The sequence below is a fragment of the Electrophorus electricus genome, chromosome 15 (genome assembly GCF_041902795.1).
Source record: "Electrophorus electricus isolate QZ-2024a chromosome 15, ASM4190279v1, whole genome shotgun sequence".
NCBI lineage: Eukaryota > Metazoa > Chordata > Actinopteri > Gymnotiformes > Gymnotidae > Electrophorus > Electrophorus electricus.
Window position 1 is genome coordinate 26,282,501 of NC_137511.1, and position 15,000 is coordinate 26,297,500.

The 15,000-nt window shown below is 45.2% G+C and overlaps 2 protein-coding genes across 3 annotated transcripts in view; both read right to left on the reverse strand.

The window, feature by feature from the left end:
* Window positions 1–1,586: 1,586 nt before the first annotated feature.
* Window positions 1,587–4,954, reverse strand: selenou1b (selenoprotein U1b). The gene is made up of 6 exons (XM_035533579.2): window positions 4,830–4,954; window positions 4,156–4,323; window positions 3,797–3,888; window positions 3,414–3,554; window positions 2,164–2,328; window positions 1,587–1,996 (listed from the first exon to the last, which is right to left on the reverse strand). Coding segments are annotated over exons 1-6 (663 nt in total). The 5' UTR covers window positions 4,831–4,954; the 3' UTR covers window positions 1,587–1,900.
* Window positions 4,955–7,425: 2,471 nt separating this feature from the next.
* Window positions 7,426–15,000, reverse strand: part of dydc2 (DPY30 domain containing 2) — an 8,827-nt gene continuing 1,252 nt past the window's right edge. Inside the window, exons 3-9 of one of the 2 annotated variants that reach the window (XM_081697407.1) lie at window positions 14,796–14,894; window positions 14,078–14,224; window positions 13,260–13,394; window positions 12,323–12,409; window positions 11,866–11,988; window positions 7,939–11,466; window positions 7,426–7,882 (exon numbers count right to left, since the gene is read on the reverse strand). In XM_081697407.1, the coding sequence (XP_081553533.1) occupies window positions 11,431–11,466; window positions 11,866–11,988; window positions 12,323–12,409; window positions 13,260–13,394; window positions 14,078–14,224; window positions 14,796–14,894 (627 nt within the window). In that variant the 3' untranslated portion in view covers window positions 7,426–7,882; window positions 7,939–11,430. The remainder of the gene's footprint in view (window positions 7,883–7,938; window positions 11,467–11,865; window positions 11,989–12,322; window positions 12,410–13,259; window positions 13,395–14,077; window positions 14,225–14,795; window positions 14,895–15,000) is intronic. The other variant, XM_081697408.1, reaches the window with a different exon arrangement.

A 15,000-nucleotide genomic window follows, 5' to 3' on the forward strand; every position in this document is an offset into this window, starting at 1 on the left:
ACCGTTACTCTGTCACTACATTGATCTCCTGCAGCACACACATACCCCTCATTTCCTTATGGACCCAACGATTTCTACAGACCATAACGTCTAATCTCAAGCCTAACAACAACACCTTTATTGTAGTCTACATTGACACCTGATTGAATCGTCCACCTGATTGGAAAGGGGGTCCATTTGTCCGGTAACCCCATGGCCCAGATCCTTGTGGGGTCTCCATTCTGCCTGCATGTGTAACGGTCACTTGAGGATTCCAGATTATCTCTAGCACATGTTCTCTATCCTTCATCCACTTTCACTCGTCTTATACACAGTTTATCTGGACATCAAAATGACACAGACGAGGAATTCTCTCTAGAAACACACACACACACACACACACACACAAAACCCTCATGAACATTTTCAGTTGTATTTATCCAAACAAAATGGAACTTCCAGGTGAACAAACACCAGCAGTCATCCTTTAACCGTTAAACACTAAATGTTAAGATGACAATCAAGAATAATACAATAATCTTTGCATTTGGCTACAGTTATAAATGTGAATGGCATTATAATTCAGCCAGTCTGTGTTGGGGAAATTGTTTATCCGTGTAAATATGTTCTGAACGTTAGGATTGATAATAATTCCAATCAGTAATGAAAATGAGATTTTCCATATTATCATTTCCCCTTAAAAGTCAAATAACGTCGCGTGCGCAATACATCCGTGAGACGAATTCCAGCCTTCGCGTGCACCGGCCTCGGTTACTACGGGACACGCAACCCTGTATTTCCACAACGCATCAATAAAACGGAACAGGTTGGACGTGTTAACAGAAAGGGACCGTGGCGCAGCTCATTTATAAAGGCGTAGGTATGTTTGGTATGTTTTACCTGCCACTGCTGTAGCTGAAGGAACGGGAGTCCCGCGTGTCACGCGCCGCCGCGTTACCGGCGCTCCGCAGGCTTGCGGTGTGGCCACGAGGCAGAACTGCAGCGGGTTTGGGCGATCGCAGAAAACAAAGGCGACCCACTTACATGTGGCCTACAATATGCGTGATAAGACAGTGTGCTTTACTTAATTACCATGGATCTTTTTAAGTGGTAATAACCAATATTTCCAAAACGCTTCACAGCTGAGTGTTCTGCACAGGACATACTCAGGATCACGAGTTTAGCACATTTGGGAATTTTTTAATAAAGCCAACCGAGTGCTGGCGGGGGGTGTGAAAAAACCAACCGAGAAATTAGAAATCCATGTACATGCAGCAGTGTATTTACTGTGCGAAGAGAGTGACATTTACAGTAGATGCCAGTAAGGGTTTGGTCCTGGGTCCAGTAGTTATGGGAGTTCTGCAATTCGGGATCCGGTAGTCATAGTCTCTTACGTGGACGTTACCTGCTTAACTCAGCTTGTGTACATCCCGGTGAACACCTGGTGAACAGGGTTACTTCACTCCAACACTGGGACTGCAGAAAAACTACCCAGGCTAAATCATCTCTAGGCTCAGATCGGTAATGTATAATCTATAGAAATCTAACAACAAAACATGCATTTCGTGTAAGAACGTATGTGAAAGAAACAACTATTCTTCCTCAGAGAGGTTTTGAGAGAGGCTTTTATTGTATTCATTATTTGTCAGCACTGAAAACGATCAAAAATCCCTTTAACACCAACGTTTCACCGGTAACGTTGTCAGACTGTGGCGTGCGTGTGTTGCTGCCTGGTGCAGTACTGCAGAGTGCTGAGGTGTCGAGACCGCCTGCTCCTCCACAGAGTTTAAAGCCAGTCTGTCATTAACACTCTCCAGTCACACAGCAACACACGCTTTACACACGAAGAACAAGCGAGTCTGGCGGTCATTCCTGTCACGGAGGGCTCCACAGGGCCGATCGGCGGTCAGTGCTGGGAGCTTTATTCAGCTCTCTGGACTCGGCTCACAGCCTCTAGAACGGATCTGAGATCTGCCGTATGCCCAAACTCCTTCTCTTGGTGCTCCATTAGAATACCCTACAAAATACACAAATACAGAAATATGCAATGATTCATGCTAGCAAAGTGAAAACAACACTATTAGCTATTAATACAACTTTTGAAATATTGACTGAAGGAAGATTTCAAATTTATAGTGGGTTTGATCTAGTGTGGAAAAAAGAAACACAAATTGGGGACCCCACCTGATCCCCTGGTCCAATCACGTAAAGGCCTCCAAGTATAAACCCCTCCCCTATATTGTTGCCCACGTAGCCCCTCCTCCAGGCACGTAGGACGTTCAGCCACACCCCTACGCGGACGAAGGCGAGCCCCATCATCTTCCTCGGCTTGTTTCCATAGAAACATCGCTGCAACCGAATGAGATTAACGAGACTGACAGCAAATGCAGAGATTTCTTCTGACAATTCAGAAAATGATCAACCAGACTGCACGAACATCAACTGGCCACTAGGAGGCGCAATCCCCTTTCATCAATGTCAGTTCACCAGGACAACGGCTGAATTGGACTACGATGGCAATCGTGACCCAAGCTACGCCAAAACAAGAAGGAGTTTCTAGAAGTTTGGTTTTCCACAAATCAATCAAATAACAGACACGTTGACATTGACCCAATTTATCAACCACTAGGACTTAAGGAAATAAGACGTCAAGAGCAACAATCAATTATCATTGAGGAACCTGAAGAACAACCAACTTAACTAACAAACCAACAACAGAGATGTTTCTCCAGGGGAACACATCCTAGGCCTTGAACAATATACACGCCTGCCGTGTTCACCGTTTACATTTACAGCATTTAGCTGATGCTTTTTATCCAAAGCGACTTACAATTATGACTGAGTACACTTACAGTCAGAGATTCTTGCAATTAGGCAGATGTTCTGATGTAATATTACCTGTGTGCTTCCCCGTACAGTTAATCCAGCATAATCTGATGATCTTGGTACATTTATTAACCCGAGAACAGCAAAACATCACGTTCTACTAACGCAGCCAACAGGATTTTCTCAAAAGGGGGATTTTTCATGCGAGCTGTGCGATTGATAAATGAGGTCATCACATGTGTGTCGTAACAGTTTTTAAAAATGTAAGTGAAAATGACAAAAAATACCCAAGCAAAGTCACACAAGAGTGGAAGAGACCAGACAAAGACCAAAGTGTGGGAGTACCAAGTGGACAGACAACTTTGGACCATTGTTTGAGTGTAAAGGATGTAACTATTCTGCACACAGTCACACACACACACACACACACACACACACACACACACACACACACACACACACACACACACACACACACACACACATACACACACACACACACACACACACACACACACACACACACACACACACACAGTCGGCCCAGTCTGACTGACTACTGCCTGTCACTGTTCATGAAGAAGTGTGCCTACATTAGAGTCCGTTACCGTTTCATCCAGGAAGATTTCTCCACAGAAGAAGGGTCTGAAAGAGTCGATCTCTGCCCCTACGTGCTCCTTGACCACGGCATACAGAGGAACCCCACACACATCCAGCTGGGGTTTCAGAGAGGACAGCCCAGAGGCTTCCTGGTACACACACACACACACTTGAATTTCATCCAAATGTTTCCTGAAACTTGGCGCACACAGTTTTACTTTGTTCTCACAGCATAAATTATTAGCAGGTACACACACACACACACACACACACACACACACACACACACACACACACACACACAAACACACACACACACACACACTCACACTCACACTCACACTTACACACACACACACACACACACACACACACACACACACACACTCACCTCTCTGCACAAAAATCATCCAGGTCTCCTCACAGCCATGATCACTGCTCCGGTCTTTTCCCACAGGTGGCTGGCTTTAAAAGATCTCCCCGCTTTCTCAGCAACGTTTACGACACATACCAAACAAACGAGCACCAGGCAAAATAAGAGGAGACAAATACACACGATTAGGAAGTTCCAACACTGACGCCGTTCCAGAGGCTCTCTCGTGTGTATTTGCACTGCTGTAGGCAGTTTATGACCCTAGAGTGTTCCGCTGGTGCTGTAGTTTGTGTTCTGCCACACTAGTGGTGGTGTAGTGTGTGTTCCACCCGATTGGTGGTGGTGTGGTGGTGGTATAGTGGGTACTCCAGTCTAACCCCCTGTGGTGGTTTTCAGGTCAGCATTAGCCAGTGTGTCCAGAGCAGACTGCTGTGCTTTAGTCAGGAACAGATCAGTGTTGACCAGCAGGACGCTGACGACGGTCACACACACAGCCAGAGACCACACACTCAACCCGAACACACCTCCCACGTCCAGGAGCAGCACTAATGAGGGAGAAGGACATCACTGAAAAAAAACATCAAACCACTCAACCGTTTCTTACATGAATACATCTGTGGGAAATATTTGTCTTCACCACTACTCAGTTTCTTCAAAGCAAAGGAGAAACAAAGTTTCCTTGTTAGTCAAATTTTACTTTTCCATTTAAGAGTAAAAACAAGCATCATATCTGTCTTACATTTACCCAAAGCAACTTGCAATCTCTTCAACTTGTGTCATTAAGACTTCAAGAACTGTCTGATTTAAATCTGTGAAGCTTGGTGAAGAAACCTTGGTGTTCACAGAACCCCCCAGGACCATAGGTACCGTAGGTACCACCCGCCACATATGTAACTCAGTGAGCTTCCGTGCCATTTTGGTACCAGATTCACCAAAAAAAAAAGTCTGTGAAAGTGTTTTTCTTTTACGGTTTCATTTGTACATTTTGTTCTAAATCATTGTGTTTTTAGATTTTAGTGAATTAATGTTTGAGGAGGTAACAAATACTCACTTTCTACAGAAGAGATCCGCCAGGACAGATACACACATGCTTGTCCAGTGTCTTACAGCTGTGAGGTCATCCCGTCTCCCACGGTTACACCGGTGAGACCTTTGGCCAGTGAGCCCCCCTCTTCCAGTTTCACATAAAACCTTGTCAGCATATTTGCATGAATAAGGCATTAGCCAATCAGAGGTTACCATATTAAAATATGCAACAACAAAAACCCTCTAACAACAGTAATAACATCAACAACAAATCCACACACAAAAGCACATCTTTTAGATCAGATACATTATCTCTAAGATATTTTAAAGATTCATACTTCACTTATTTTGTAATCAAGGTCAGTAAAAAAAAAGCAAATAAACAGGCATAATGTTTGACTTTATTGGAAGCTGTTCAGTGTGTTTTAACCATGTCACATGTGTGTGTCTGTGTGTGTGTGCGTGTGATCTAAGGATCTAAGCACAGAGATGCTTTTAATCTGAAGCTTAGAGTTAGTCTGACATAAATGCACTCTATAACAGACATAAATTCATGCGCGCGCACACACACACACACACACACACACATTGTTTTTAGAAAAGAGTAAGCACACTAAGCAGTCTGGAATCCTGCAGTCAGTACACTACATGTGTGCTGAAGGAGTTCTGACGGTTATGGTTTAACACAATTCAGACAAGATGATTCACTAGTACCATAACCTCTACAATACAGCATTCCCAGTGGTACAATAGAGGAACAGTAATAAGTGATCAGGCCAGAGGTCACAGTAATGGGACATACTGGGACTTGCTGTGTCACAGTACTGGGATATACCGGGTCACAGTAATGAGACATGCCTCTCATTTGTCGTTAATCTTTTACTTTCCTACAAATGCAGTACCGTTCAATCACATTGGACACATGTATACACACACACACACACACACACTCACATACATGCACGCAGAGATGCACATGCAGGCATACACTCGCACGCACACGTTCGCATGTATACTCACACATACCCCAATACACGCACATCTATGCACGTGATTCCTTAATTTTTCCCATATTCCAGTAATATTATTATTATTAAGTACACTCAAATAGAAAATAAAAATGCAGACTCAAGAATGAATTGAAGAGATCAGCAGGTGCTGTGTATATTTTGCTGTTCAATATAACATACAAACAAGGCGTAGTACCAATCATACAGAGAACACACACTTTTATCATTTTCGGGAGTGGTTATGTAATAACCCCACCTCCTGCACGCACCAGTGTTTAAAGTCTCCGCCACTATATCCAAACATACATTATTCAGTATAGGTACACTGACAGCCATTATTATATCCCATTGGAAGGTTTTCCTTTTTTGAAACAAAGATGATGTCAATTCACACCACCAAACACCTGAAAGATAAAGTCTTTCTCCTGCTCCACTCTGTCCTTGGTAAGACGATGAATGTTGTTTTGCCACAGAACGTCTCAAAGTCTTGTAATAAAGTTGATCTTTCCCAGTACTAATGACATTCAAACCACCTGGTGTTCATCACAATAATATTGTCTCTTTTGGTCCATCTGGTGATGTCCTGGCGTTAGTCCAACACCGGACACAGAGGCCTTCTGAGGCCGTACACTGAAGCCTGCAGGAGCCTTTGCTCTGCATGAGCCAGTTTATTTTACACCATCCGCATTCTTCTGCTTACAATATCATTTTATTACGTAACACACATACACACACGCGCACACACACAGGCGCACACACACAAGCACACACTCACTCAAAATGTTGTTTTTTCTGTGGCCCTGCTGAGGACTGTGATGCTTTTGTGATTGAGGGAAGAGAAAGTCGTTGTCAGCGTGTAAGAGCAGAGAAGGTGATGCACAGTGTGAAGCTTCCCAAACCTCAAACCCCACCAGCCATGACTCCACACACAACACACTCTCCAATTCAGTCCACGACCTACGGCCTGCTGGCACGCACGCGCGCACACACAATGAAGTCATTTTGGCTTTCCAGTTGAATGACAGACATAAACTGTGATACAGATTCTGTAATACAGTTATAAGTAAACACACTGGCAAATGTCAAAACGTTATGCTATCCTGGTGAAAACATTTTATCCCCAAAAATAGCAAATAACACACACACACACACACACACACACACACACCAATCCAGAGTTTTGAGCTTGTACTGCCTCCAGGTCGGCTGTGGTTGCACGTTGCAGATAAGTGAATAATGGCTCTGTTAACGAGCGCAAAGCTCTAGCGAGCACTGTTCCCACGGTAACTACATGGGTCAGCAGCTCCATAAATCCCTTCTCTCCAATCCCCCCCCAACACACACGTGTACAGAGACAGGAGCACTCCAACTCTGACCCACACAACCCCCTCAGGCCTGTATGGCAGGCCTGCGATCTGCTACTCACTGATTGGTCCAGGCTGCTGTTATACAACCTGGAGTTCTGCTCTCATTTTGTGGGTGAAGCAACTAGCCAGTAAACCCTGCACTATAAACACCCACAAACACTATATCGCAATGATACTCTCAGTTCACTCATAACAATGCCACTGTGAGCTCTCTTATCCCAGAATAAATCAAAGAATGCTGGCCTTCCTTTCTGTAAGACTTTTATTTGTTTCACATGAACTAGTTTCCCTTGGTCCTTTATCAGTGGTATCAGAGTCAGTGGAGGAACAAATACTCCCAGATACATTCCTAAAACAAACCGAATGAAAGAGACAAATTGGAAATGTATTACAGGACGCAGAATGGGATAAAGAACCAACTTAACATAATCCTAACACACACTACTCTAACCTAGTGTCCTAACACACTACTCTAACCTAGTGTCCTATCACACACTACTCTAACCTAGTGTCCTATCACACACTACTCTAACCTAGTGTCCTAACACACACTACTCTAACCTAGTGTCCTAACACACACTACTCTAACCTAGTGTCCTAACACACACTACTCTAACCTAGTGTCCTATCACACACTACTCTAACCTAGTGTCCTAACACACACTATTCTAACCTAGTGTCCTAACACACACTACTCTAACCTAGTGTCCTAACACACACTACTCTAACCTAGTGTCCTATCACACACTATTCTAACCTAGTGTCCTAACACACACTACTCTAACCTAGTGTCCTAACACACACTACTCTAACCTAGTGTCCTATCACACACTACTCTAACCTAGTGTCCTATCACACACTACTCTAACCTAGTGTCCTAACACACACTACTCTAACCTAGTGTCCTAACACACACTACTCTAACCTAGTGTCCTATCACACACTACTCTAACCTAGTGTCCTATCACACACTACTCTAACCTAGTGTCCTAACACACACTACTCTAACCTAGTGTCCTATCACACACTACTCTAACCTAGTGTCCTAACACACACTACTCTAACCTAGTGTCCTAACACACACTACTCTAACCTAGTGTCCTATCACACACTACTCTAACCTAGTGTCCTATCACACACTACTCTAACCTAGTGTCCTAACACACACTACTCTAACCTAGTGTCCTAACACACACTACTCTAACCTAGTGTCCTAACACACACTACTCTAACCTAGTGTCCTAACACACACTACTCTAACCTAGTGTCCTATCACACACTACTCTAACCTAGTGTCCTAACACACACTACTCTAACCTAGTGTCCTAACACACACTACTCTAACCTAGTGTCCTATCACACACTACTCTAACCTAGTGTCCTAACACACACTACTCTAACCTAGTGTCCTATCACACACTACTCTGACCTAGTGTCCTAACACACACTACTCTAACTTAGTGTCCTAACACACACTACTCTGACCTAGTGTCCTATCACACACTACTCTGACCTAGTGTCCTAACACACACTACTCTGACCTAGTGTCCTATCACACACTACTCTAACCTAGTGTCCTATCACACACTATTCTAACCTAGTGTCCTATCACACACTACTCTAACCTAGTGTCCTATCACACACTACTCTAACCTAGTGTCCTATCACACACTATTCTAACCTAGTGTCCTATCACACACTACTCTAACCTAGTGTCCTATCACACACTACTCTAACCTAGTGTCCTATCACACACTATTCTAACCTAGTGTCCTAACGCACACTACTCTAACCTAGTGTCCTATCACACACTACTCTAACCTAGTGTCCTATCACACACTACTCTAACCTAGTGTCCTAACACACACTACTCTAACCTAGTGTCCTAACACACACTACTCTAACCTAGTGTCCTAACACACACTACTCTAACCTAGTGTCCTAACACACACTACTCTAACCTAGTGTCCTATCACACACTATTCTAACCTAGTGTCCTATCACACACTACTCTAACCTAGTGTCCTATCACACACTACTCTAACCTAGTGTCCTAACACACACTACTCTAACCTAGTGTCCTAACACACTACTCTAACCTAGTGTCCTAACACACACTACTCTAACCTAGTGTCCTAACACACACTACTCTAACCTAGTGTCCTATCACACACTACTCTAACCTAGTGTCCTATCACACACTACTCTAACCTAGTGTCCTATCACACACTACTCTAACCTAGTGTCCTATCACACACTACTCTAACCTAGTGTCCTAACACACACTACTCTAACCTAGTGTCCTATCACACACTACTCTAACCTAGTGTCCTAACACACACTACTCTGACCTAGTGTCCTAACACACACTACTCTAACTTAGTGTCCTAACACACACTACTCTGACCTAGTGTCCTATCACACACTACTCTGACCTAGTGTCCTAACACACACTACTCTGACCTAGTGTCCTATCACACACTACTCTAACCTAGTGTCCTATCACACACTATTCTAACCTAGTGTCCTATCACACACTACTCTAACCTAGTGTCCTATCACACACTACTCTAACCTAGTGTCCTATCACACACTATTCTAACCTAGTGTCCTATCACACACTACTCTAACCTAGTGTCCTATCACACACTACTCTAACCTAGTGTCCTATCACACACTATTCTAACCTAGTGTCCTAACGCACACTACTCTAACCTAGTGTCCTATCACACACTACTCTAACCTAGTGTCCTATCACACACTACTCTAACCTAGTGTCCTAACACACACTACTCTAACCTAGTGTCCTAACACACACTACTCTAACCTAGTGTCCTAACACACACTACTCTAACCTAGTGTCCTAACACACACTACTCTAACCTAGTGTCCTATCACACACTACTCTAACCTAGTGTCCTATCACACACTACTCTAACCTAGTGTCCTATCACACACTACTCTAACCTAGTGTCCTAACACACACTACTCTAACCTAGTGTCCTAACACACTACTCTAACCTAGTGTCCTAACACACACTACTCTAACCTAGTGTCCTAACACACACTACTCTAACCTAGTGTCCTATCACACACTACTCTAACCTAGTGTCCTAACACACACTACTCTAACCTAGTGTCCTATCACACACTACTCTAACCTAGTGTCCTATCACACACTACTCTAACCTAGTGTCCTAACACACACTACTCTAACCTAGTGTCCTATCACACACTACTCTAACCTAGTGTCCTAACACACACTACTCTAACCTAGTGTCCTATCACACACTACTCTAACCTAGTGTCCTATCACACACTACTCTAACCTAGTGTCCTAACACACACTACTCTAACCTAGTGTCCTAACACACACTACTCTAACCTAGTGTCCTATCACACACTACTCTAACCTAGTGTCCTATCACACACTACTCTAACCTAGTGTCCTAACACACACTACTCTAACCTAGTGTCCTAACACACACTACTCTAACCTAGTGTCCTAACACACACTACTCTAACCTAGTGTCCTATCACACACTACTCTAACCTAGTGTCCTATCACACACTACTCTAACCTAGTGTCCTATCACACACTACTCTAACCTAGTGTCCTATCACACACTACTCTAACCTAGTGTCCTATCACACACTACTCTAACCTAGTGTCCTAACACACACTACTCTAACCTAGTGTCCTAACACACACTACTCTAACCTAGTGTCCTAACACACACTATTCTAACCTAGTGTCCTATCACACACTACTCTAACCTAGTGTCCTATCACACACTACTCTAACCTAGTGTCCTAACACACACTACTCTAACCTAGTGTCCTAACACACACTACTCTAACCTAGTGTCCTAACACACACTACTCTAACCTAGTGTCCTATCACACACTACTCTAACCTAGTGTCCTAACACACACTACTCTAACCTAGTGTCCTAACACACACTACTCTAACCTAGTGTCCTATCACACACTACTCTAACCTAGTGTCCTAACACACACTACTCTAACCTAGTGTCCTATCACACACTACTCTAACCTAGTGTCCTAACACACACTACTCTAACCTAGTGTCCTATCACACACTACTCTAACCTAGTGTCCTATCACACACTACTCTAACTGGATTTAGGACTGAACCATACAGAACAGATCTGGGGGTGTGACATGTTTACATGAACCTCACATCTAATCACTTGAGGGAGCAGATGGTGCTGACAGCCAGCGGACCTTACGGATGTCCACCCTCACGTTCCTCATCCTCCTCCTGCAACAGAATGAAAGACTGGATGAAAGAAAAATCAAGTCTCCTCATTTCCACTGTGGAGATCAGAGCTGAGCTCAGGAAAGAAGCAGCCTGGCACCTCATATCTGCTCTACTGTCATCCACCTCCCGAACAAACCTGTGAAATTCTCAGAAACAATGAAAAATTCCTAAGTCATTCACTCTTAGCCACCTTCTTATTTTGAAATCAGGCTTTCAAATGCTTGACGTTATCTGCAGTAACACTTATGTGCCACTGGGGAGCTTTAGAGTCCATTGTGTGTCCAAAGTCAATGGAAAAAATACATTCTGCAATCGGGTATAAGGTAAACATGGCATGAGGTGTATAGCGATTGTACTAAAACAAATCACGAAGCTAACATAGCCAGTGTGAGACTTCACCGTGTGTTTGCGGGGGCTCAGGGGGGGTGCGTCAGTGAGCCTCGCCGTGTCTGTCTCCGAGGGTGTGTCATGTGGTCTGGGGGCATCGCTCTCGAACGCAGCCTGGTCCGGGCCATTCTCGTCCTGCTCAGTTGGTTACCAACCGGGGGGACATGCAAAGCGTGCTGTAATGCTGAGAGATCTTCCTCAGAGCGTGCACACGTGGTTTCCACAGAGTTGGTTGTGTCACTATGACTGCTAAAGGCAAATGACACAAACTGCTCCAGCAAAGAAGCCGCGTTTGTCTGCTCTGTCTGAGCGACTGTTTTCACTGTCTACCAGTATATGGACTCTTCACTGTGTAGCTTCACTCCGTTCTGCCCCCTGCTGTCTACCTGCTGTCTCCACTGTAACGGAAGCGTGACGTGAACCTCTCAGATGAGCACGTCACGTGGACCGGCGGCCGGGCCGTGCTCACCTGCTCTGGCCGGCCCGGTTGGGGTGATGGAGCCGCGGACGAAGCTGTAGACCCATCGGGCCTCGGCGCAGGGTCATCCGCTGCACCCTGCGATCAGCCAGCAGAGGGCGGTAGTGAGGATAGGACGTCATTAAGAACAGAGACATCTAAAAATACTCCAAAGTCTTCGTTGATCTAAACACACGGAAACCTGGCCTTCCTGTCCTGTTCTTTTCCCTCTCTAACTCCTCCTCTTTTCCTTTTTTGCACAGCTTCTAGCTTCTCTGCGACGAGCACAAGAAGGTTTACGCACGGCAGGCGGCAATACCCGTGCTGCTGAGTTTGCCTAGACCTCTGCTTCCGTCAGAACAGACGGAATGGCCCAGAGTAGCTTTCACTCTGGAATAAACCTGCTGCCTTTCTCCCAAGATGATCTGAGAGACAGCAAGACCACAAGAGCTTTGGCTTATTTTAAAACTAGAGGCTACGTATGGAAAAATACACCAAAAACATACAAAATACACAAACTACTGACCAAGTGTAGCAAGCCACAGGGAGGCGCTAGTGCTTTTTCCAAAAAAGGGTTAGCACCCACACAACTGTCGCACTGTGACCTAGAGAGTTAAGAGCTTTTGAGCTCAGAGGGGGCAGGTGCGTGTCTCGCGTGTCTCAGGACATCGGGCTGAGCCTGCCAGCTGTACCTGCTGCGTGTCTCGCGTGTCTCAGGACATCGGGCCGAGCCTGCCAGCTGTACCTGCTGCGTGTCTCGCGTGTCTCAGGACATCGGGCCGAGCCTGCCAGCTGTACCTGCTGCGTGTCTCGCGTGTCTCAGGACATCGGGCCGAGCCTGCCAGCTGTGCCTGTTGCATTCCCGAATCGCCTCAAAATTCAAACAAACTCGATCGGCAGTGGCCTGCCATGCGGAACGGCCTTTACTGGTCACTAAACGGTACATCACTTTCTCCGTAGGCCGGCGCTCGAGATCGTCGGGTTTCTGCACTTCTCCTGTTCCAGCTATAGGGGGCGATCTCTCCATGTCTGCAGACCGCTCCAAGCCTGCTGTGTCCTCTGCGACAGCTGGCCCAGCGCTGTCCTGGAAACAAATTCACAAGCAGGTCAGTCCCTACAGCTTCACTTCTCCGGGTCATTCCCTACAGCTTCACTTCTCCAGGTCAGTGCCTAGGGCTTCACTTCTCCAGGTCAGTGCCTAGGGCTTCACTTCTCCAGGTCAGTCCCTACGGCTTCACTTCTCCAGGTCAGTCCCTACGGCTTCACTTCTCCAGGTCATTCCCTACGGCTTCACTTCTCCAGGTCAGGCTTCACTTCTCCAGGTCATTCCCTACAGCTTCACTTCTCCAGGTCAGTCCCTACGGGTTCCTTTCGGCTGTCTCTTTTCTCGTCTCCTGTCCTGGACCCTGCCATGCCTGATAATGGGTCGACTGGCACCACACGTCAGTCTAGTGCTGAGGCACTGGGCGTTTAGCCTGGCCTCTGGTAGGAAATGCTGAGGTAATTCAGGGAAAAAGGCAACCCTGTCACTATTCTGGTTATGGTTCTTTTTTCTTGATGTTTTAACAGCGGCTCGGCAGTTCCTTCTTTAACCCTTTAATAAAGACGTCCCCTCTCTTCCGCTGAGCCTGACTCTTCTGTGATTCCTCATCACTCTTTTGCAGTTTCCACCAAGATGCACCAAGGAAGTACTTCCTTCTGTTCCATACCTCTCTCTCTCTTATCATGAGTGGTTATCAGCAGCGATATTATGTAGAGGGGTGTCACCTCTTCCGATGGGCGGGCCCCAGTGGGCGGCAACCCGGCGCCGCCCTCTGTCTGAAGCTCCGCCCCTTTCCCTTCTTCATCCTGGGTGTCTGGTACTGTGTCCTGCGCTGGTGCCACTGGTTTGGGAGTGGCTGTGTTTACTTTATGCTGAGTCAGTTGTAAAGATGAAAACAGAAGGGGTTAAGTCATCTGAGCAACTGAATCCACAAAACATGTCTCACATTTATCCAGTTTTATAGATGTCTTTCACGTTTGTGTGAGGAGTTCCACCTTGTTAATGCATCTGAAGACAGTCCCCCAGTAAGGAAACGAATGAATTAGAAGCACGAGTGTTAACTACAAAGATGAATTTGCTTTGAATGTCAGCAGTGTGGGTGTGAAATGAGTTAGTACTGATATGGAACTGGCAACAGGATAGCAATCTGCAAAACCTGTGCAATGATGTGGGATTACATTAGTTTAGATTAAATTTGATTAGTTTATATTAGATTAGTTTAGATTACATTGGTTTAGATTATTTTATATTAGATTAGTTTAGATTATTTTAGATTAGATTAGATGTTTGTGCTCATAGTGCTTAGACAAAAATGCGTAGAAATAAATGTCACATGTAGACATAAACAAAGAAGTAAACACAATTTAACAATATGTTTGAGTCTCATCCACTTTGTGATGGGAAGGTAGTGGCTGTGTACAGTGAGGTGCAAGCCCCGCCCACCTCCTCCTCTAGCACCGCCTCCAGCACGGGGGTGTTGAGCTTCTGGGGCCGCTCCTTCAGCGGAGTCGGCGGCGGTGTTGACACGGCCTCCTCTCTGGGCTTGTAAAACACACAAACACCCACGTGACTGTTTGATCGGTTTGTTGTCTCTGTCAACGAGGCCAATTAGCTGGTTTCCCTGAACGCTGCATTCAGATGCAAGCAA